Below are 23248 nucleotides of genomic sequence, written 5' to 3'. Positions count from 1 at the left end.
TGGTTCTATCACATTATTATTTACTTCTTGCCCAAAAACACTAATAACAATTACTTTGAGTGTCTTCATGGATTAGATGATTTTCTTTGGCCACTGCAGTGTGGTGAGGTCTCACAAAAGCAAAGGGTGCACACATAATTTTATTTCTCTGCACCTAATTTATGGCTGTGTTGTCTGCAACTAAGACTATTTCTTCGCAAAAACTCAAAAAACAAGATAAAAACAGACTGAATTATCTAGAACTGTCTTTATTGCACCTTTATGTTAGTCTTGTAAGGCTGTATTCTTGAGAATCTGTTCTTTTTAATAGCGCCATCCCCCTTGCATTTTTAAATAATTTATGTCAACATGTGTGCTTTTTGTCCTGCAGGGTTCACCAGAGTTCTTGTACGAGTCGGGCAAATGTCACTACCTGTTCCGATGGGCAACCGCTCATGTATGCCACGATGCCCTTATGTAAGTTTAGAAACAGAGTTAACGTGTTCTTCAGGCAATGGAAAACTGGTACACTGCCGTAGTGCATTAATCGTCCTTTCAAACATAATTCCACACAGCTCAGTGCACTCGCACCGGCAGGAAACAAGCAACTTTGTTTGTGGACAAATAGTCTTTGATGAACCCTTCAGTCACTTATGCTCATGAACACTTTTCATCAGTCTATATCTACTAAATGGTATTGCAGAGATAAAGCAGGTAGCAAGGCCTCTAATTAAGATAGTGTGGACATAGTGGTATGTGTTAAAGTTTAGTGCTGTTTAAACAAGGGAATTGCGCTGAAAAAGACACGGACGAGAAAAGGACGTATGTATGTACGAGAAGTATGTATGACCGACTTGCCCAACAACATGCTCTCTTAAATTTAGTGCTGTCTTGCTGGAAACATTTTCACTGTGGTGCTTGTTTAGCATCCTGGAAGTGCACAACATTCACACATCATAGTATTCATTTCTGCAATAACCGCTGATTCATACCGATGTTTTGTCAGTTGGGGTGCATGAGTATTGAAATCTTCAAATATGAGTATGGGGAACAAATGTCTTCGAAAAACAAATCAGATATTTGTACAGCGAAAAAAAAGGTGGAAAATTAGAAAATAGCTAACACTATTTGTGTTTTCAGAATTCACATGCTGTTTGCAAGTAAAATTACAACTGCACAGAAGTGTATACCCTATTAAAATATCCGGTATATATTTTATACTGGATTCTGTATACCAGGTTTTTTTTACGGGAAAGGCCTGCATGAAGCCAGATGGAGCTGTGATACAGTCGAACCCGGATATATCGAACTCGAAGGGGATTACGAAATACAGTCGACAACTGAGTTTTCGGACTCTCAACGGACCACAAAAATGTCCGAAAAATCGGGCAGTCCGAAAAAACAAATGTGCACCAAAAAAAAAGGAGGCCGGAAAAGGTCATGAATGCTTTTCTGCACCATGCTCCGCTTCCGTGCTAACAGGTCTGCCTGAATTTCGCTTGCATCAGCTCAGTTTGCGTCGGCTGCGCTGTTGCAGGTAAGTCATTGTCGTCATCGCTCTCAGACTCCAAAAGCACTTGGCGAATAATTTTTACATCTGCGAGCCCAGCGCACAGTTCCAACTCGTGGCCCACGTCTGTGAACTCTGAAACGAGACGGCCGATGGAATTTCGACACCAGCAGTGCGAAGGTCGTGAATGAGCTGCTCACTGCCTGACAGCTGCTCGACGACGCTCTCCTCGTTCAAGGCAGCCGACTCGTCATTCAGCACAAATCCTGCGTGGCGGAAGCAGTTGCGCAGCGTTGTGGGTGCTACAGACTTCCATGCATTGCCGAGCGTGCTAACTGCTCCAAGCAAACCGACAGAGTAGGTTTTCCCACTGTCAAGGCACACCACAATCATTAACCACTGGATTACAACACCAACTCCATTGAGCGCCTTCTCGCTGCCGCGTTGCATGCAAAAAAAAAAAAAAATCTTTTTGAAATTCGGAGACAGCTTTTTGAAGAACTACAACCACCAACTACCAACCACTGGATCACAACACAGACTCCGTTGAGTGCCTTCTCGCTGCCTCGTTGCACGCAAAAAAAGAAATCCAGAAACAGCTTCTTGAAGAACTGAAGCCGATCCAATTAAATGAGAGCTACAGTAGCGGCAGAACGTAGTTCTCGCATAAGCACGACTACGGCTAGGCCTACTCGCTACGCTCGGCAACGCACTTGAAACACACGGCAAACACACAGAGGAACAGGCAGTCGTAGTGATCACGCTAAAAGAAGAAAAAAAAGCACTCCGGAGGTGAGCAGTGACGGCAGCGACATTGTTCCGGAAATGGAAGCTGCTAGGCAAATAATATAGCCTTGATCCAGCGTCAGTTTAGCTGAGGAGCGGCACGCAAGGCCGGCACCGGTTTCGAGGCTACCGAAGGAAAAAGTTAACAAACAAGATGGCGGCGACACCGCTCAAAATGTGTAGCAGTTGGCCCGGCTGACGCTTGGAATGTTCGAAAAATCGAATAGCCCTCCTTAGTGTCCGAAATTTTGAGCAGCGTAATACATTAACTTTATAAGGTATGTCCTGGGGCCGGGAAAATATCTGAATAATCAAGCATGTCTGAAAAATCGGTCGTCGACTATAGTTCGATATATAGATAATTCAATATACAGAAATCGGCTTGAGACGGCACTTGTAATCATGAAAAATTATACTGTATTTATCGCGTAGTCAACCCACTCGCATTATGAACCCACCTCCCACTTTTGCCCCCGCGAATTTGGAAAAAAAAAAAAAGTTTGGTGGCACCCCCTTTCGTTTCGACCGTCGCATCCACAGCTCATTTATTGCCAGTGCGCCAAAAGCGATAACGTCAGGGCGTGTTTATCTTTTGACTATACTTTTGATAGATCCTGCGGTAGCAGGGAGCGAACTCTGCACAGTGCCTGTGATGGCTTGATTGCACAAGCCTGGTTCGGTTTATCACGCCGTGCTTGGGGCGGGCATAGTCCACTGCCACAAAATCATTGGAAAGCGTGATAGCTGCAAATGCCGTTTGAAACAAACGATGCTGAAAGTCTGTGTCATGATCGCAGCTGAACGCGTGCTATCGTTGATTCAACGATGTAAGAATAGAAGACTCGAAAAAAAAAAAAAAAAAGAACCTGCCGATAGCTTATGCTGCGCCGCAAGTTCAGCACAAGTAAGGATGACTCTCGCAAAAGAAAAAAAAAATTGTGCTTCTTAACGTTTGCAGCCGCCATATACGCTACGCCGCACGTCCAGCATGACAGCAAGAATGAACGACTCCCGCAAGAAAAAAAAAAAAAGAACAGCCGTCGTCACGCGCAGACCGTTCACAACACACGGTGGAGAAAGCGTCTGCCACGGGCTGAGCTGGCTCGTCCGCGCATGCATAGTGCGTGCTGCTGCAAACGAAGGCCGGGAAAGAGAGAGGAAGGGGAGATAAAGTGACCCATAACAACAGCACGACAGATGGGACATAGAAGAACAGATGACAACACAGAGCGCTGATAAAGCTCAGCAGAAGAGCGGGCACACGCTTGCACTTTGCTCTATGGCGTTTTTCCCCTCTCCCGAAAGCCACGGCTGCATTGGTTCCCTCTCATTCCTTCACGTACATGGCTACCAAACGTCACATGCTGGCGCGCGGCAGCGATCATCGCGGATGCGCGCACCTTGGGAAAAGGGCGCGGTGCTGTCGTTGACCAGCCGTTGCAGAACTGTGCTATCGCATTCCTTCCGCGCGTGGCTTGAAAACGTCACGCGGCAAATGGCAGAGGGTGATGCGATCGTCTTTGAGGAAGGAGCACCGTTCAATGCATGATGCGGAGTTCGATATATCGAACGACCGGTGAAATTGAGTTCGATATATGACGCAGCTTTCCTATACTTTTACATCGGATTTTCAAGGGGATATCCGTCAGTTCGATATAACCAAAATTCGAATTATCCGGGTTCGATATATCCAGGTTCGACTGTATATAATTTATCCTTATCAGCCATCGGTTATCCTCTCTTCGCACTACATGTCCTGCCCATGCCCATTTCTTCTTTATTTCGGCTAGAATGTCATGAACTTGGGTTATTTCTCTGACCCACTCCTCACGCTTCCTATCTCTTAGCATTATTAGTATTACTTGCATGCAGACTAGTTAGTTAGATGATTCTGAAGACCTCTGGTGCTGCATAGTTACTCACAAACACAACACACACACAAGAGATTACAGCAAGACGTTCACATCGATGATGTGCTCACTACCCACTAGCTGTTATTTGTGATACGAAGGAGAAGAAAGCATTACAAAAAGACGTGAGGGTGCAATAAGAAGAAAACAGAAAATTCAGTGAAAATGCGAAGAAAAATTCTGAAAGAAAAATAAAACGAAATGGCTCCAGGAAACCTGGCAACCCATTGCTCTCGTTGTCGAACGGAAGACTCTCAACAGGACTTGAGGTGTAAACATTGTGTAGCAAGGTTCACGGATAACAAGGTGCTGGCCTGGGCAAAAGACACTTTGAAAAGACATTATCGAAGTATTTAAGATGATTTTGGGTCAAGAAGGAGAATGTGAGAGTGTTCCGTCTGTGGCGCTCAGCAAGAAGGAAGTGATACTGCCTTGTTCGGACAATATGTATGACAAGAAGATAGACGCAATTTGCCATTATTTTCGTTTTATTTTTTCTTGAAAATTTTTCTTCTTTTTCTTCTCATTTTTCTTCAGTTTTCTGTTTTCTTCTTATTGTACCCTTATGTCTTTTTGTAATGCTTTCTTCTTCTTCATATCACAAATAACAGCCAGTTGGTCGTGAGCGTATCATCGGTGTGAATGTCTTGCTGTAATCTTGTGTGTATGTCTGTGTGTGTGTAAGTATGCAGCTCCAGAGGTCTTCAAAATCTTAGCATTATATCTACCACTTTTTTTTTCTTGGCTCTCTATGTTGTCCTCAAATTCAATAGCCATGTAGTTAGTTTTCCTCGCACTTCTAGCCTTTTTGATTTATTCAAAATGATCAGAATGCTGCTTTTTTCCTATTACTGTGACATGTCTTAGGGTAACACAGTCAGATTTCAAGTCTGAATTTTTTAGATTTGTTTAATTGTGAACTAATTTTCTGTCCCTTTGAGTTTAGAATGAGATTTAAAATCATGTGGAGGAAATTGCTAACCGGGACGTTTACAAACCCTCAGCTGTACAGTAAATGGCATCTAAAAGTAGTTATTACTAGTAGATGTATGCCTGCAACAGCATTGCAGATCTTGTCCATGTGGCCTGAACCTGCCCTTCGTATATTGACACGAATAGAAACAGATTTCTTGGAGACCTTGTTACTCAAGCAGAAGAGCAACACAGTCATAGGTCTCGCCCTGACCGCTGCAGAGTCCCAAGGGATTCGGGCGACGGTTAGGGGAATGATTGGGGGCTTAGGCTAAATCCTTCTTTCTCCTCATTTTTGACGGGTGCAAATAAAGGTTATTTCTCTCTAACTACAATTCTTTCTGGATTGCTAATGGGCTATAGTGTATGCAGTATTTATTTTCACAACTTGTGCCATTTTTTTACATTTCCAGACGAATTGCTGGACCAGGCTCTGACCGCCTTGTCGGCCCAGCATCTGCGTCATCCAGTGCAACTGTCGGAATTGTCACTGCTGCTGTTATTGTCTTTGTACTTGCGTCAGCAGGCCTGTACCTGATGAGAAATAAATTGAGGTATGTTTGTAAACTTCTTTTACACTGCTCTGTGTTGATCGAATATTTAGGCAAATCTCCCAAGGTAGAGTAGATTTGTAATAAGGGGGTAATGGAGTAATTTCCTTCGTAGCCATACGTAGAAATCTATACAGCTTTCCTTTGCAGACATATGGCGACACTTGTGTAGATGTGAGTGAGTACACCCTTATTGCAAATTTACTCCACCTTGGGGGATCCCCCTAAATATTCGATCAACACATGCTGCGATATGAAGTAAAGGTGCTTCATAGTGTTGTGTTCCTATCTATGATCCTGCATGAAAACCCATGCAATAGCTTTTATTTTCAAATTTTCTGTTCTTATTGCCAGCATTAAGTATCTCAATCTCCTTCCCTGAGTGTAATGTAAATCCTGACTCTGCCTGGCACTTTCTTTCAGGACTTTGCTTGACCTCACATGTTACAAGTCCCTTGGAGCAATAAGAGTTCCTCAGTACCACTACTCAAAGGTGTGTTGCTTTCCCGGCAAGATTTTAACTGCACTCAATTTACTAATCTCTTAGGCATATAAAACCAATAATGAAACATTAAAGTATATACAGGAGCCAAATTGTCTTCCTGTGGCAAACAATAGTGATGGAAATGGGATTCCCCCTCTTTTTTTTTACTCTCTTTTTGGTGCAGTCAATCCATGGCTAACTTTTCTGGCACTGCCTTGGTCTAGACATTTACAAGGTTTCTGCTCTCTGTTATTGTGATGGCAGATTTATTATTCCTTTGAAAATGTTTATCAACAGCTCTCAGTAGCTGTGGATAACTGCTTTGTCATTCTGCCTTGCAGACCACATCTCAGCTACGGAGCACAGATGAAAATGGTGACACGGAGCTCTTGACTTCAGGATCATCCATGAACTCGGGCGATGATCCCACTGACCCGCACATATTAACCTAGGGGGTTCTATTCATTATTATTGCTGAGACTTGTTGAAAGACAGAGGCATCATGCCTGATAAGGCTTGCCTGATGCCTGATTAGCAGCCCAGTCTTATAGTTCCATTTGTGATGTAGGTTGACCAGGTTCAAGCCTTTCTTTCTGTTTACACAGAGCCATCTAGTTTAAGGCATTTCTTGAGTTATTTTGCTGATTTAAACCTAAGGAAAGGCAGACCAAGAAGACGTACATTTCTATTACTGTTAGCAAGGTGCAAGATAATGTTGTGATGCACTATGGCGAGCACCTTTCTGGTTGGACGTGACGACTGTGATACTGACCTCTCACTGAAGTGATTTGTGCCCATTGCAGATTCTCCCTGCACCCTGAGATTTCTAAGTGAATCCAGCTTTACCTCAGCACAACAAGGCTTATTTTTTTATCTTTCACTCTCATAGTGTCGTTGGGTAGGCGGCAACTAGGAGTTTCTGTGAATTCCATCCTTTTTTTTTTTTTTTTTTTTTTCACTGCTCTATTATTGTTCTCATTTAGTTTCGAGCTAGTCTAGTGCTTATATCTTGTGGCTCGAGCTGGTCTCAAAGTTACTATGCACTTGTTCAGATTCAACTCTGCCTTAGTGATTAAGCCTGTTGCGCGCAGCTTTCTGTTGTCTTCACATTTGCGGTTGCGTCCAAGCTGCGTTCTGATCATTTGTCTGTCAATAGACTTCTTGGTGGGATGGTGTGCCTTGTTCTAGTCCATGCTGACTCGCAAGTACTAGTATATCCTCGTGCGCTGTGTGTGATAATGCGAAGGACAAGCGGTGCATCACTGGCATATAGCCAAGACAGAGTGTTTAATTTTTTCTCGTTTTCCTAAGCGATATAGTTAAGATTGACGTATGTTGTGGTTTTTATGCACCTGACATGTTTGCATTCCAGGCTCAAATTTCGGAGTGCTTGGCTTTGTCAAGGTCAGTGTTGTGCTCTAGAGTAACCAAAAACCAGACAAAAGCATTTTTTTTTTTCTCGCACAAGCTAGCGATTACCTGGACTGTTACATGTATATATACATTTTCATGAGAGAAAGAGGTTTGTTTGAATAAATCTAATTTATTATACACCTTTGACTTGGCACTCGTTTTTTTTTTTTCTTTTTTTCTACTGAATCCACAAGTCCCTGTGATGCTCCTGCAGATGATGCTGACTCCCCAAAATTTCAAAGCATCAAATTGGTCTACTGGAGCCCAGTGGACTAGTGGTACACCTATCTTTGCTTCTTACTGTTGTTGCATGCAGCTAAGCTGCTGTTAAGCTTTGTTACTACTTCATACAGGCAGTTTGCAAACAGTGGCTGTGTCTCCTGGCATTTGATGGAGAACTCCATCAGTGTCTTTGCTGTACCAGAGAGCTTGCAGCAGTCAAGATGGGAAATTTGTTTTAGTGACTCGACAACCTTCTCAGTGCATTGCAGCAAGAAGAATGTGCGGTCAAAATACTCCCATCGCTGGTCTTCTGGCAGCGTGTTGATGTAGCTTGCAAACTGAAGCAGCTTCTCCATAAGTTGAGTGGTGATGTAGAGCACAAGGGCTTGTCCACTGGCCAGGGCTGCCACACAGCTTGAGAGATTCTCCAGCTGCGTATACTACAATTGGAAAGAAAATGTGTGCACAAGGGTGTAGGCAAATCTTGCGTGGCCTTAGCTGTTCATTGGGGTTTCCAAAAGGACTTTGCTTTGAGAGTGTGATGCAAAAACTACATAAACACGAAGAATGGGCATGCATTCTATGAACACCATTATCTTGTCGTGTTTATAAATCTGGCACTGCTGCACGCACACATTGCTGTCAAGTGTCAGCTGTGTCATATGGTATGCAAGAAACATTGCACAGACAAAATGTGTGAAGGAAAATCATTTTCACACTTAAATCTCACACAGGAGAGTTTGGGAGTGGGAGGTTGGGGGGGAAGTTACTTGCCAGCATGTTTGGAATTGATAATGAGAGGCATGGCAGAAACTGAAGTTCATGGAGCAGACTACATTTTATAAGGTGCCCAAATAAAAGTGTGGCAGTTCTATTTCTTTTGCTTTTCTATACCATACAAAACAGTATAGGCTGCTTATATTTTGCTACATGTATGGTTTACAGATAAATGTAGTTGGCAGCCTCCCAGCCTCCTCCAACCGAGATTCCAGTGTTTGTATTGCTTGCAATATCTGACAAAGTTTAACAGAATGCAAGTGGGTTCACTAGTCACCAAAATATGCATCACACAATTTAGCTTTTTAGCCAGAGTCAAGCTACACCCATATAGTGAGACCCAGTGACTGCCCTAGTTACCCAGCTATGGTTGCAATGTTTTGAGGTCTGGGAAGGTGTAAAATATGAAACTGCTGTACCTGTACAGAAACTGCAGTTTCGTGGAAACCTTGGTGTGCTGCATTTTGAAATAAGGGAGGTTGATGTGGAGGAAGTGGCGAGGGAGACAAAGAAGATATGCCTGTTCCTATTTGAAAAATATTCTATAAGAATCCACTTTGAGGCACAACCATGAAAGAAATGAATTCTGTTTCACAACTAATTTGCAGAATGAACCCTGTAAATGTTGCAGAGAAATGATGGAAAGGAAGCGATTAGAGTATATCACAGATGAACCATTTGCAAAGCAATGGAGAAAGTTTCATATGTCAAAATAGTGCCTCCTGAAGTAGATTATTGAAGAGTTATTGGGGAAGTTCATTATCAAAAGAAGAAAACGTATTGCAAGTACAGGGCCTACCATGCCATCCTGTGGCCGTTCAGCATGCCCTGTCTTGCATCTTGGCTAACACATGCGCATATCTGAGCGTTTCTGGTCCGGTAAATTTTGTAAAATTCATTGCTAGCACAAGTGGTGACTTTTTTTTTTTTGCAGTTATTGCGGGCAGCATGTGTTTGCGTGGTGTGGCAGTAAGCTTACGTTGAACAGCTCTCTCCAGGCTACGATTTCGCGAACACATCCAGTGATGAAATTCATGGCAGCTGCTTGGAGCGACTGTCTCGCGTTGCAGCGCCGGTCGTCGCACAGTCTTCCGAAAGCTGACAGTGCCTTCTTGCAGAGCTCTATTTCGACGTGCCCTAGCGGTGTACCTTCGCGTATTGTACGTAGAAGGTTATCTGCAGAATGTAGCAAGAGTTGTTCGGACCCGGTGCCGTCGCCTGACTGGTCGAGAAGGGTTACATTGGATGCAACTGCGAGGTAGTTCTCCAAGAACGTCCAGTGCTGACTGACGCGTTCTGCATAGTCGGAGAGTTCTTTCGGGCAAGTTTCCCAGGGTAAGCGATGAAAAACTGCAAAAGGGCGCAATAAGAATGATAAGTTGTTTACAGGAAAGGAAGGGCGCAGTATCTAACACTTATTCTGTGGACACCTGACCAGCGCGGTAAGGGAAAAGGGGAAAAAGGTGCTGTCGGGGAGGCAATTAAAATAGCTCATTCTGACGACCCGGATAGCTGCGCACCTTCAAAACGCATTTCTGTCGCTGACAGGCGAATAACTTTAAAGGACTAAAATATGCTGCTTCGGGCATGTTCTTGAGTGATCTAAAACAGTTTAAAATGTGTCCAAATGCAGTAAAAGTCGTGCTCACCGGTCGGTTCTAGGCGGATGCCGCCCCTGATGTTCATTAACGAAACTTTTTGCCGTAAATGGAGGACGTCATTTTCAAGGCTTTTGCATCTCTCCAAGATTTCGCCGTCTCTGTTGCGCATATCTTCTGCCAGCTTCCTCACGTAATCGCTTGCAGAAACTTCGCTGGGTTTGGAACGAATCAATGCCATGGCGAAGGCTACCTTCATTGTGCGATGGCGAGCATCTGGAAGACGAATCAAACACTCCTGCATCAGTAACTCTTGCATGTGTGCAAGGCAGTCAAAAAGACTGCACCACGTCACTTGCCTTGCGGCAGTAGAACGGGCGTTTCTGTGTCCCCATGGTCGTTTGAAAGATGCATAATGTTTTGGTCCTTCTTCGACCTGAGCGCTGCGATGTGAGAACGAAAAGGGTCACGTCTTCCCGAGTCGTAACTCCGAAAGTCCTAGAGATTTATGTTTCCCGCGACGTGACGCATAAGGCATCCGGCGCGTCATCTGCTCAGCACCACGGCCGCTCGATAGTGCGCTTCCATCGAGCGGCCGTCAGCACAAACTGGCGGCAGAGGCGTTAGCGACATTCTATATTAAATCAAGTTTTGGTTTTTAGGATTCAGCGCGCTTCAGACATAGGACGCAAAAATAAACATTCAAGATACTGGAGCATAAATTAGCCATTCTTTGCTTACTGGTGCGGCATCTTCACCGAAACCGAAGGTCAAAAAGAAGGGCATTCCAAACGGTACAAACGGGGCCCGTTTTTTGCAGAGTTAGCCCCGATGGGCGGAGCGTGACGTTAGCTGACGTCATAAAACAACGAATTACAGCAAATATTTCAAGCATTAAGCAACTTTGTTTTATGTGGTGCGAGTTCGAGGCCAATTTTGGTTAGTGTATCTTCAAGACAATTAGAAGGGCCGCCTGAAGTTCAGTCCCCATAGAATATTTGTCTACGTAATCCGCTGCCCATCCATGGCCATGAGCCTTCCCATTCAATAAAGGACATTCAATGAATCAAGCAACTTTAGCTGTATTTATTTCTTTTTTGTTTACAGTTTCGCGTCACGGCCGGGCTTTGTCACGTGAATTTTGACTTCCGGGTTGTGGTTTGGTTTCTGCTGGAATTGCATGCAGGCGGGCGGATGTGACCTTTATTCTCTTGATATTTGCGCCCAATTTGCTGGGAATGTGGTGTTGTGCTCGGCTTCCAACTACGGCAACTCAAATAGAACGCGATACAAGATGTTTCGAGTGCCGTCGAGGTCTGAACGAGTTGCGCGTTGTTTTCTTCTTCTTTGCGAGGTAAGTTTGATCATTGTGCTTACTTGGTTTGGACGCGCATGATGAGAAACCAGAACCGTTGCGACGAGACTGAATAGCGAAAGACGCAAACGTAAATTTTCCGCCAAAGGGCAGCAGTGGCGTCATCCGGCACCATTACAGAAAAGTGCCATGCTTGTCTCGATATGGTGGCTAGTCTCGATGCTCTTGTCTTGAGCCGCAGCGCTTTCCCCAACGACGCCAGATGACGCTACAGCTGCCTTTTGCTAGAAACTCTGCCCTGACGTTTTTCGCTCCTCGTCGCAGACAGTTCTAGCTTCTCATCATGCGCGGCCAAACCAAGTAAGCACCATGATAAAACTTACCTCGTAAAGAAGGGGACAACAACTCGCAAGCTTTGTGAGCAGTTTCAGCGCAAATGAGCCTCCGGTTCAGGCGGGAGAATTTTTCAAACGGGGGTTCGATAAAGTTGCAGAACACTGTGTAGAGAGCTACATTCATTCATAAACCTTTCTTCACAAGGATGACCTGAGGCCTAGAGGGGAAGGGGGTGGGTTAGGTGAGGTTGAGGGCGCCAGACTCCGACATGAAGTCTAGCAGGGCACTATAGCTTGCGCTTGGCGTTGGTTTAGGGAACCCAACCTCAAGTTTGGCTGCGCGACTGCAGCGCGCGCTCCTCCGCAAGCGGCAAAATATTGAAGCATTGGTCTGGCGCGGCGCTGATGCGGCGCTTGACCGAACGTACGTAATAAGCAGAATCAATTACGCCACGCCCTACCTGGACATCAAGGCCGGCGAAAAAGAGAAGTTAGACTGCCTGATTCGAAGATGCGTTAAGAAGGCGCTAGGACTGCCCATGGGTACCTCGAGCGAACGACTGCTCGAACTCGGGGTGCATAACACGTGGGCAGAACTGGCGGAAGCAGTGCGAGTCTCCCAATTAGAGAGACTAAGCACGACCGAGACGGGCAGGGTAATCCTTGCAAGAGAGGCCTCAACCCAGACAGGGAGTTAAAAAAAAAGTCACAATTAAAAGTGAAATCAGGAATGCCTTAGTAGTCCCCCCCCCCCCTTCCCTAGGAATATGCATCCAGAATTTAATGTCGAAAGAAGGGCCAAACGAGCCGAAGCTCTAGAGCGACGGTTCAAGAACATGGGAGCAAAGGAAGTAGTCTATGTTGATACAGCAAGTGGCAGAACAGGTGCGGCGGTAGCTTCGGTAGTCGATGGCCGAGGGGCACCGGTATCTGCGGCAGCCATCAGAGGCCGCAACATAGAGACTGCGGAGGAAGTTGCGATAGCGCTAGCTTGCGTAGGAACAGAAGCCAAGTTCATAATTAGCGACAGCAAAATTGCCATTCAAAATTTTGGGAAGGGGAGGATATCGCCGGAGGCGGCCAAAATTTTCACCCAAAGAACGATAAATAGGAAAATTCAGTTAATTTGGACACCCGCTCACGCTGCCGTCCCTGGTAACGAGGCGGCTCACGAGCTAGCCCGAGCTCTCTACTTCCGGGTAGCCGTCGAGCCCCCCGAACACTGGGCATACGACGAGCGTCTGCAAAATTACGGTGAAATCATCGACCATTATAAATTGGGACGTAGACTGGTACCCCCGCCAGATGTTAGACTAAATAATAGAGAAGCTGTCGCGTGGAGGCGGCTACAAACTAATACGTTCATGAACCCGGTCTGGGCGTTTCACGCGCTACCAGACTTTAGGGACAATGATCTCTGCAAACACTGTGGGGCGAGAGGGACCCTCGACCACATAATTTGGGAGTGCCCACAATCTCCAGGGATAGGGCAAAATATTACAAGTAGAGAAGCCTGGGATACCCTGCTGCGAAGCGCGGACCCTGCGATCCAGCACCGCACCGCCCATCTGGCGGAAGAGGCCGCAACAAGCCAAGGGCTACCTGCCAGCCTCTAATCCGCGGGCGCACGACTCCCCGTTTCCGATGGAATTAAAAGTTGTACAACCAACCAAGAATCCAACCAAGAACTGATTTTATATGTGTTTATTAAAGTCGTATTTCTCGATCTCGCTCACGGAACGGCTTACGTTGAGCTCGTCATCGCCGGCGTCGCGGCGCACGGACTCTGTGCTGGCTTCGTCTTTTGTTGGTATTTCTCTCTGAGCTGCCTGATTTGCAGACGTTTTGGCGGAGCTCGATCTCGAATGACCATCGTCCGCTTTGCTCTCGCCGGCCATTTTTTCCTCTGGCTATGACTGCTCTGTCCGGCTTCTTCCGTTGGCCTCGTATTTTTTCTTTTTAATTTGGGATATTTGCGGCTCTTCCCTCGCCGTAGCCGCAGCATTTGCCGCTTCGTTCCTGGTGTGGTCTTCGTGACAGGGTGCGCAAGTGGTTTTCTGACCTGTTTTATAAAAGCGAGGAATAAGAAAAGACGTGACACTGTGCATCGGCAAATAAAAGCGTGTTCGGAACATCTGATCGGTTGTTTATTCAAGCTAATAAAAGATCAAAGATCAATCATATGGTGCTGCCTATGCGAAAGATATTAGTGAGCAGCCCTACACAGACGTAGTTATAAGAGAAGAAAAAGAAATATTAGAGAATTTAAAAAACATGCTTCACAAACTCAGTAGGGAACAAGTCCACTATGCTCTCTAAAGGCCGACCCACATGGAGCGATTTTCCCGCGGCAAACCTTGCGAACTGCCGCCCGGCGGCCGTTCGCAGGCTATCAAGCCGGGCTGTAGTGCCGGGCCAGATATTTTCGCCGGCGGCCGGGCGAACGGCCGCTATTGGGCGCGACCACCGTGAGATGGCAGCACTTGCTGCCGCACCGGTGGTGGTGGTGGTGGTGAAAACATTTATTATTATAATACATATAGGTATGTACACTAGGTGGAATGCCTAGACAGGCACTCCATTGGCGTTTGCCGCAGCCCGGGCGCGCTGCGTTAAGACCTTTTGGACGTACCTCTAGGGTGCAGCAGCCGGACAGGGTCGCCTCCCAGTTCTCTCGGGTGGGGTTGGGGATAGGGAGCAAAGATGGGGTTTTCTGGCAGGCCCACACCATGTGGTAGATGTCAGACACCTCCCCACAGTGCGAGCACAGCCCGTCGAATTGCGGATCAAAATGTTTTAGAATAGCCGGGCACAACATTGTATTGGTGAGCAGGCGCAGAAGCACCCACTCGTTAGCCTTCCCCAGCCCTTTGCACGGGGTGGGAAGAGTTTGGTGCGTAGATCTGTAATATTCACATATTTCTTTAAATTTGTACACTGGGCTGAAATCAAAATCCCGGTCCGCGTCGGGTTCCGTGGGAAATGCCCGGAGAGAGCACGCGGGCGGCGGTGTCGGCTGCCTCATTACCTTGGAGACCTTGGTGACCTGGAGCCCAAACGAGAGATCGGTACGCGGGATCCGAATCTCGACTGCAATTTTTGTATATGCGGTAAGCGAGAGGAGCAGTCCACCCTTGCTGGACGTTCCGACAAGCCCCTCGCGAGTTGGTTATGATGTATTTGGAGGAGGAGTCAGAGGCTGCGAGGGCGATGGCAACCTCTTCTGCGTGTGTTGGTGACTGGGCCTTGAACGTAAGGCCATCTACTGTTTTACCCTTGTGGATGACCGCGGCTGTGTACCAACCCCTGGGGTTTGGGCCGGAGACATCCACATAGAAAACTCCTGGTTTGCTTCCATAATGGCGGTCCAAGGCTTCCGCCCGCGCCAGACGCCGACCATTATGGTCCTCTTTGGACATGTTGGCGGGGAGAGGCCGCACATGGAGGGCGCGTCTCCAATTTTCGGGAATGCGATATCTCTCCTCTGTGAGTTTGGTGTGTTGGATGTGAAGTCGGGCAAGAAGACGGCGACCCGACTCTGTCTTTGTTAGACGCGTGTACTGATTGGTGAGGTGGGCCTCCCGAAGCTCTTTGAAAATATTCACCACACCCAGCGCCATGAGACGGCTGGTAGAGGTGGAGACCGGGAGGTCCAGGGCTCGTTTCATGATTTTACGGAGGATAACTTCGAGAGTATCCTCCTCCTGTTTCCGCAGGTGGAGGTAGGGAGTCGAATACAAGATTCGACTGGTCACGAATGCGTTCGCCAGCCGCAAGGCGTCCTTGCATCGTAACCCACCGCGCTTGTTGGAAACCCGGCGGACCATGCGGCCCACCTGGTCCGCCACCTGCCGGAGCTTGGCGAATATTGTGTCGCATCGTCTCTGGTTGTGTATAAAGAGCCCAAGAACTCTGATTTCCTTAGATTCTTGAATGGGACCGCTTTGCAAGGTGAGATTGATTTGAGTCGAGCATGAGCGCGAGGGGCGCAGATGCACGAATTCAGATTTCTGCGGTGAGCATTGGAGACCACAGCCGCGGGCATAGCGGTCCACTATGCTAGCAGCCGTTTGCAGGCTTGTCTCCATGTCCCCCAGACCAGACGCCCTTGCGTGGTCCAGAGGGTGATGTCGTCGGCGTACAGCGCGTGCTGCACACCTTCGACCGCACCCAACAGAGCAGGCAAGCGCATCATTGCAACGTTGAATAGCAGAGGGGACAGCACTGCGCCTTGCGGAGTGCCCCTCGTGCCGAGTAAAAAAGGTCCGTGTTCTTGATCCTGTATTCGGATATAAGACAGTCTGTCTGTGAGAAATTGTTTGATGTAGTTGAAAGTGTTCGTGCCGCAGTGCGTTTGACTCAAGTGCGTGAGTATGACCTCGTGTGTTACATTGTCGAATGCCCCTTTGAGATCCAGGGCGAGGACGATTTTGTCGTTTCTTGTGCATGTGATGGGGTTCAGTATTTCGCGGTCGAGTTGAAGCAGGACATCCTGTGTGGATCTGTGTGGGCGAAATCCGAACATGGTGTCCGCGAAAGTGTTGTGTTGTTCAAGGTACTCAGACAGCCGATCCCGCACCATCGTCTCCATCAATTTGCCCACACACGAGGTGAGAGAGATGGGTCGGAGGTTGTCCGTGTCGACTGGTTTCCCAGCTTTGGGAGTAAAGGTGACGAGAGCCGTCTTCCATTCAATGGGAAGGGGGGTTTCCCCTGTCCAGATTGCATTGATATAGTCAAGAAGGCACTGGTGCGCCGTGTCAGGGAGGTTCGCCAGAAGTTTAACGGTGACCTTGTCCCTGCCTGGCGCAGTGCCCTTCTTCATTTTGGCCAGACTGGCCCGCAGATCGTGGAGCCGGAATGGGTTATCCAACTCCGAGTTTTCCCTGCCTGCATAGGAATAGGCCGATCCGCGGGGGTCCTGAATTGTGCACAGGTAGCGATCGCGTAGCGCCACTGCCAGCCGCATTGTGTTTCCTTGGAATGAGTGCATGGCTTTGTGTAGGTGTTTTTGCGTTTCCGTGAGTGTCTGTGTTGGATTGATGAGGGCTCGGAAGAGCCGCCACGTGTTGCGGCTCGACATTTGCCTCGCCGCCGTGTTGCAACTGTCCACCCAGTTAGAGTCAGCGAGTTGGGCCGCGTACTCTGCTGCCTGCCTGGTGAGATCCGCAATGCGAGCTTTCAGCTTCTTGTTGTGTTTCTGACGCTTCCAGCGGCGCGTGAGGCCACGGCGTGCTTCCCAGAGATGCAGGAGGTGGTTGTCCACGTCCGTAACTACCTCTGTGAGCTGTATTTGTTTCTCATGGGAGTGAAGGTGCGCCATGACTGACTGGAACCAGGTCGTGTAGCCCTGCTCTGTGATGTTCGTGTTAGTTTCTGTTGGGAAATTTTGGCGAAAGGTAGTCCAATCGGGGATGCGGGATTTCGTTGTGGGGCGCTTCAGGGGGCGTGTGTAAACTGTTGTGTTGAGGATACAGTGGTCGCTACCGAGGGTCTCCTCGGTGTTGATCCAGTCTGCGTGTCTATGTTGCGAGTGAAGGTGAGGTCCGGGCATGTGTCTCGGGTCACCGAGTTGCCTACGCGGGTGGGAAATGCTGGGTCGGTGTGGAGGGTGAGGCCCAATGTGGACGCCAGTTCTGCCAGCATGCGTCCACGCACTTCCTCCTTACGATAACCCCATAGCTGGCTAGGGGCGTTGAAGTCACCCACAATCAGCAGGGGATCACGACCCGCCTCTTTAAGCGCACGGCTAAAGAGGCCCGCGAAGGTCACTCGCTTTATTTTCGGGGAGCAGTATACGTTAAGCACGTGCAGGGCAGGATCCGATCGCCTAAGAGGGAGGATCCTCACCATCATGTATGAATAGGGTATGTTGAGATCGAGGTCAATTTCGGTGGCTGTGTATGGTTTGTGCACGAGGAGACACGACAAAGGGTCATGCTGGAACGTCGCGTAATTAGTCAACTTGGCTGCCGCTCCTGGCTCTTGGAGGGCGACCACGGCGGGCAAAGCCTCGAATGTTTCGAGATAGAGACGCAGGTTCGCGCGTTTCTGCCGAGCCTTAAAGCCTCTACAGTTCCACTGCGTTACGGTTATGGAATTGTGAGCTTTGGGAGGAGAGGAACGCGTGTTAAGCCGTCCTGCCATGATTAGGAACGGAAATGATAGATGGGGGGCTATGAGACTCCGACCCAAAGCCAGCACCGGGTGGGGGTGCGGGTTTGGAGTCCTCTGATTTCGGATCTGTGGGACTGACGACAATTTTCTTGTGCCTGTTGAAGGCTTGGATCCCTTCGAGCCGATGGCTCGTTCGGGTGGTTGATTTCATGCAGCGGGTGATGGCTGCAGGGACCGATGCCTTACATTTGGTCTCCAAGCAGCCCATGGCCGCTTCTACCATTTTCTGGAAATGGGAAGTGAGGCGCGCCTCCATCGCGGCCATTGCCGACGCGAACGCGGGCGGCAATTCGGGCTCACTCTCCATGGCGTCGGGACTCGAGACACCCGTCACAGCGGACAGTTTTTCCTCTAAATTTTGAATTTTGGCGAGCAGTTGCCCGATCTGCGCTTTAAGCTGCTCATTTTGCCTGCGGCTTTCGACATCAACGCCGTGTATCGAGGAAGGGGAAGCGAGTGAGGATGAGGGAACGCAGGAGGCGGCCCGCGCCCAGCTGCTCACCTGAGTGTTTTGTTGCTGCGCCGGGGCCCGGGATCCGGCAGCGCCATCTGGATTGAGGGCGGGGAAGTGCTTAGCATCGTCTCCGTTGGGGGGCGGCGTCTGCTTCTTTTTCTTGTTTTTCTTCTTCCTCTTCCCCTTCTTCCCAGTTGACGACTGTAAGGGAGAGGAGGAGTCTGTGTTCACGTCACTTTGGTGTGAGCCGGTGGTAGGATCGCACCGTAGCGCTCCGCCATTGGCTCTGCCGGTGGAGTGACCTTGCTTGCTTTCAGACGTCCTTCAGGTTGTGAAGGTCTGGCTCCGGCAAGATGGAGTCGGCGAAATTTGGCCGTGCAATCTCTCGATCCCGTGGGGTGGGCTAATCCACAGATTGCACAGGTCGGGTTGCAATCGTGTGGCGCAGGACCGTCCTGCGTCACAGTCACAGTTTGGCCGCAAAGGCCGCACCTTGGCGAGTTCGGCGTGGGGCAAATGTCCGAGCGGTGTCCCACAGCACCACACTTTACACATGCCGGCACAGTTCGCTTATATTCTCGGACGGGTGTAAGTTCCCCGTTGTAGTGGACGTATCGCGGGACCACCTTTCCCACAAATGTGATGAGCGCGATGGTTGATTTTCCGAGCCGGCGGATGCTGGCGATCTGGCCTCCTCGCCAGACAATTTGGGCAGTGAGCGTCACACTTGTTTCATCGTCCGCGATACCCCCGATGATACCGTCTCCGGACTGGTAGGGGGTCTTTACCAGTTGGCAAATTAAATTCGCCAATGAGGCGATCGGCGAGGTCTGGATTTCGTGTCCCTACAACAAGCAGATTCTGCTCCCATGCGGGTACAATGTCGAGAACATTGTCGGCAGCAGAAATGCCTAGGTGCGAGTTCAGTGCCTTGCCTAGCTCACCGCGTCGGAAGGTGTTCCTCAGGTCCGCGGTGACCCTGGGCTTGATGATGACAACATAGTCTTGAGGGTGCATCCGTGGCATAGGACGGGGCTTCCACAGACACGGCTTAGCTTGGTTTCGAAGCGATGAGGCAGATTCGTGCGCTGGCGCTTGCTGCTTGGTTTGGGACGCCGCCGGTGTAGCAGCCGCTGTGTTGGAGCCGGCTTTGGAACGCCGGCTGACAAGTTGAAAGAGCTCCTCGTGCTTGAAACGGGCAGGTTCCGTCACAGCTTCAGGTTGGACAGTCGAAACAGTCTTCCAGACCATTTCGGAAGGGTCATATCCCCTCAGAGAAGCTTGAGAAGCCATCTTGATAGGTGACGAGGGTGAGTCACTGCCTCCGGGAGCGACGCAGCCGTTAGGCCTAGCGCCAACTCCTCGCGGCAGAGTGAAAATCTCCCCTCGCTAAAGGAAAATTGGGCCACCTGCCTATATTTGGCGTTCACAGTATCCTGATGATGTTAGGAATACAGCAGCACAAATTTCAAGATGGCCCGAGTTGATACGCCGCAATAATTAGCGAAACTTGACGGAGCCGATGTGGCATGCGTCCGCTCGCCGTCACAGCAGCAGCCTCCCGCCGCACCGCGCCGGCTGCAGCTCCGAGTCGTGAGCGCCGACGATACGCAAAACTTTAGAAACGTGTGCTAAAGTTTGTTGTTCCCGTAAATAATAAGCGAAATGTCAATACTGAATCCTTCCTGAGTATCGCTGAGCCGTACCGAGTGGCTGATATAGAAGTGACGGCTGCGATGCAAGCAAAGTTCTGCTCACAACCATCTGCCGCCGTCGCGGCACGACTGCTCCGGTCCGCTTGCACGCCGCCTCCGCTAAAAGTGGAGCCGAAGTTAATCATATTTGCTTTTATTGATAGAGAATGGGATTGAGAGTTAGGCAGTTCTATGAGTAGACCATTTACTATAGCACGAAGGAATTTCATAGCGCCATTTCATGTACTGTATCATCGATGTGAAACAAAATAGGCCTAGCGACGACTAGGGAGCAGCGCACGGCAGAGCACTGTCGTCCGCCGCGCCAGCGGGCGGCACTGGTTTGGTGAGGTCCCGCCACAAGATGCTGTAAGCGTTGTGATTTTGCCTACTCTGGTGATACAGCTTAAGCGGGAGCTTTCTCGACGTTCTGCTCAATATTGGCTCAAACCCTACTTCAGAGAGACGCGCCTGCAGTACGCTGTTGCTATGGCGTCGGACGTATACACTCGTGGGCAGTTTACAAGCGCTGTCGGGCGCAATTTGAAACGCTGCCTATTTTATGTGTCGCTCTTGAAATGTCATTTAGTGTGAAAAGTGCGTTGCTGAATCGGACCCAGGTCGTGCGTTTTCTCACTCGGACGCCGACGCTGCCGACGCCGCCAGTTTTTCGCTGCATGTGGTTCGGCACGGCGACGGTGCGTCGGCGTTCCGCCGCGCCGCATGAAGTTCGCAGAGAAAGTTCGCTCCATGTGGTTGGCCCTTAAAGAGGGCTTCGGATTTTTGCCACTGGGGTTTGCCCCATTGTTGTGCCTGGCTTGTACTAGTCTATGGTCGTCCCGTCACATCAATGTTGGATGCTATGCTACCCATAAGTCACGGCGACGATGCCACCAACGCTTATGCGGACGTCGACATATTTCTGCAGCGGGCCGAAGAAGCGCGCCAGCTCGCACGGTGCCGTATTCAAAGTCAACAACACCGCGATGTTACTCGGTACAACCTCCGACACCGAGACGTTCACTACCAGCCTGGCGATCTTGTATGGGTGCGGACACCAGTGCGCCGTCGAGGACTCTCCGAGAAGCTACTTAGCCGTTACTTTGGGCCATATGAGGTCATTCGACGTCTTAGTAACGTGACCTATGAAGTTTTTCCTCGGGGTCAACAGCCCTCAATACGGCGGCGCTCAAGTGCTGAAACTGTTATTGTAGTGCGAATGAAACCGTATGAGGCAGTGATCGTCTGCGCGTGTGCAGTGTTCCCTGCTTCTCCTGTGTGCATATAGCTCGAGGGCACTCCTAGCGTCGAGTCGCCGCTTTCGAAAAAAAGGGGGGGGGGGGGGGGGTAACGCCGCGTGCCTCGCGGGACCGAGAAAGAGGAGAACGAAACAGTGGATTGTGTGGAACTGATCGGTTCAGTGTTCGCTGCGTTGCACTCGTTACAATATAACTAACGTATAATGTGCTGAATAAAAACTTGAAGACTTCCTTGCATTATTGTACAATAATTTCGTTCATTGCACTGCAGAGAGAGCAGAGTGGTAAGGGGTGTGCTTTACTAAAACAAAAAAGGAAGCAAATATGTAAGTGCTGGCCATGGTAACTGCCGTTTATTCCTTGGGTATCTGATGTGTGCCGTAAGTAATACAACCGATAGGGTAAATAGCATAATGCTGCGAAACCTTCAAAACAGTATTTGTTGTTTTTTAACAGCCGCCGGCATACAGGCTTATCACTCTGATTCTGGACCGCATATCAGTTCCGTAATCTTTGTTTGTTAATGCTCGATGTCGCGAGTCACACCTTTATCAGTTTTGTTGTAGCGCAAGATGCACCGAGATCTTTCTCGAAGGTTCCGGCCACTCGGGTGTCTTTCCACAATGTTCCAGCCCGTGCTGGTAGCTGTTTGCGACGTTATCTAGATTGTTCTGTGCAGCCTTTAAATTGAGCGTTGACGAGTGTGACGAGCATTCTTTGTTCGACGATCGACGAGCACGTTTGTTTCTATCGCCGCCGCCGCCGAGTTGCTTAGTTCTTTTGCGGGCGCAAGTCAGCCCAAATAAAGAGTTTCTTTAGTGCAATCATCGACCCCTTCATTTGTGTCGTCGACCTCGTCACCACTACGTGACATCTGGTGGAGGTGCTGCCTTTGATCCTTCAAGCGAAGATCCAAGCCGTGTTCCTGTCGCCCTGGAAGATCAGCCTACAGGTAACCGAGCTAGCCTCCGACTTCAAGGCCTACAACCCGAAATTCATTATTAATATAAACAGCGCGAACACGAAGACAAGGGACAAGAAACAAGAAAGCCACAGTACAAGCGCTGTAAACGAAAGGTTCTGTAAGACACACGAAGAGCCCGTTGCACAAGAAATATGGCTTACCAAGATACTTTGTTGGGCGAGTTCGAACTTATTCATTATTAATATAAACAGCGCGAACACGAAGACAAGGGACAAGAAACAAGAAAGCCACAGTACAAGCGCTTGTACTGTGGCTTTCTTGTTTCTTGTCCCTTGTCTTCGTGTTCGCGCTGTTTATATTAATAATGAATAAGTACCAACTCGCCCAACAAAGTATCTTGTTAAGCTACAACCCGAACACGGTCTGCTGCCTGACCCCATTCGATCTCGGAAGGCATCGACGCTGACAATGGCCCAGCCTACTACTGCACCGGTTGTTTTCGTCCAACCCCGTGAGCCCCCCTGCTTCCACGGATGACCGGATGAAGATGCTAGAGACTGGATGGACCTTTTCGACCGTGTGGTAGAATTCAACGGCTGGAACGACGCTGCGAAACTCTGGCAGGTCTACTTTGCTCTTCAAGGACATGCCCGAGTTTGGTTCGAAAATCATGAGGCAGCTATGAAGGATTGGGAGATTTTCAAGGAAGCGTTTTTGATTGCCTTTTCAAGCATCGTCCGAAAGGAAAGAGCCCAGGACCTCCTTCAGTCAAGACTTCAACTTACTGACGAGCCTGTCCTGGCATACGTTGTGGAGATGAAGCGCCTCTTTCGCCGCGCCGACCCTAACATGACCGAAGGTGAGAGAGTCCAATTTTTAATGCGAGG

At 48.8% G+C, this 23248-nt stretch overlaps 2 protein-coding genes across 3 annotated transcripts in view; one reads left to right on the top strand and one right to left on the bottom strand.

The window, feature by feature from the left end:
- Positions 1–7745, top strand: part of Lerp (lysosomal enzyme receptor protein) — a 164809-nt gene extending 157064 nt beyond the window's left edge. The window contains exons 39-42 of the mRNA XM_084605664.1: positions 371–456; positions 5571–5711; positions 6132–6201; positions 6534–7745. Of these exons, the coding sequence (XP_084461790.1) occupies positions 371–456; positions 5571–5711; positions 6132–6201; positions 6534–6644 (408 nt within the window). The 3' untranslated portion in view covers positions 6645–7745. The remainder of the gene's footprint in view (positions 1–370; positions 457–5570; positions 5712–6131; positions 6202–6533) is intronic.
- A 13-nt stretch (positions 7746–7758) lies between these two features.
- LOC146207169 (uncharacterized) lies at positions 7759–11017 on the bottom strand. 2 transcript variants are annotated; one of them, XM_084605761.1, is made up of 5 exons: positions 10944–11017; positions 10562–10645; positions 10254–10478; positions 9584–9954; positions 7759–8267 (listed from the first exon to the last, which is right to left on the bottom strand). In XM_084605761.1, the coding sequence occupies exons 2-5, from the start codon at positions 10614–10616 to the stop codon at positions 7890–7892; spliced, it is 1029 nt and encodes a 342-aa protein (XP_084461887.1). In that variant the 5' UTR covers positions 10617–10645; positions 10944–11017; the 3' UTR covers positions 7759–7889. The 2 variants fall into 2 exon arrangements, with proteins under 2 accessions (XP_084461887.1, XP_084461863.1); XM_084605737.1 differs by lacking the exon at positions 10944–11017 and having other exon boundaries at positions 10562–10784.
- Positions 11018–23248: the final 12231 nt, after the last annotated feature.

Source organism: Amblyomma maculatum, chromosome 1, assembly GCF_055883805.1.
Source record: "Amblyomma maculatum isolate TAMU_Amacu chromosome 1, ASM5588380v1, whole genome shotgun sequence".
Lineage (NCBI taxonomy): Eukaryota > Metazoa > Arthropoda > Arachnida > Ixodida > Ixodidae > Amblyomma > Amblyomma maculatum.
The sequence above is the reverse complement of the archived record's forward strand: the minus strand, read 5'-3'. Positions and strand labels throughout refer to the sequence as shown.

Bases quoted from the DNA above. Each gene is read 5' to 3' on its own strand.
- LOC146207169 (XM_084605761.1), bottom strand. From the start codon at position 10,616: ATGCATCTTTCAAACGACCATGGGGACACAGAAACGCCCGTTCTACTG. The intron at 10,479-10,561 runs GCAAGTGACGTG...TTCGTCTTCCAG, and splicing joins GCCCGTTCTACTGCCGCAAG to ATGCTCGCCATCGCACAATG. The intron at 9,955-10,253 runs GTGAGCACGACT...GCCCTTTTGCAG, and splicing joins CATCCGCCTAGAACCGACCG to TTTTTCATCGCTTACCCTGG.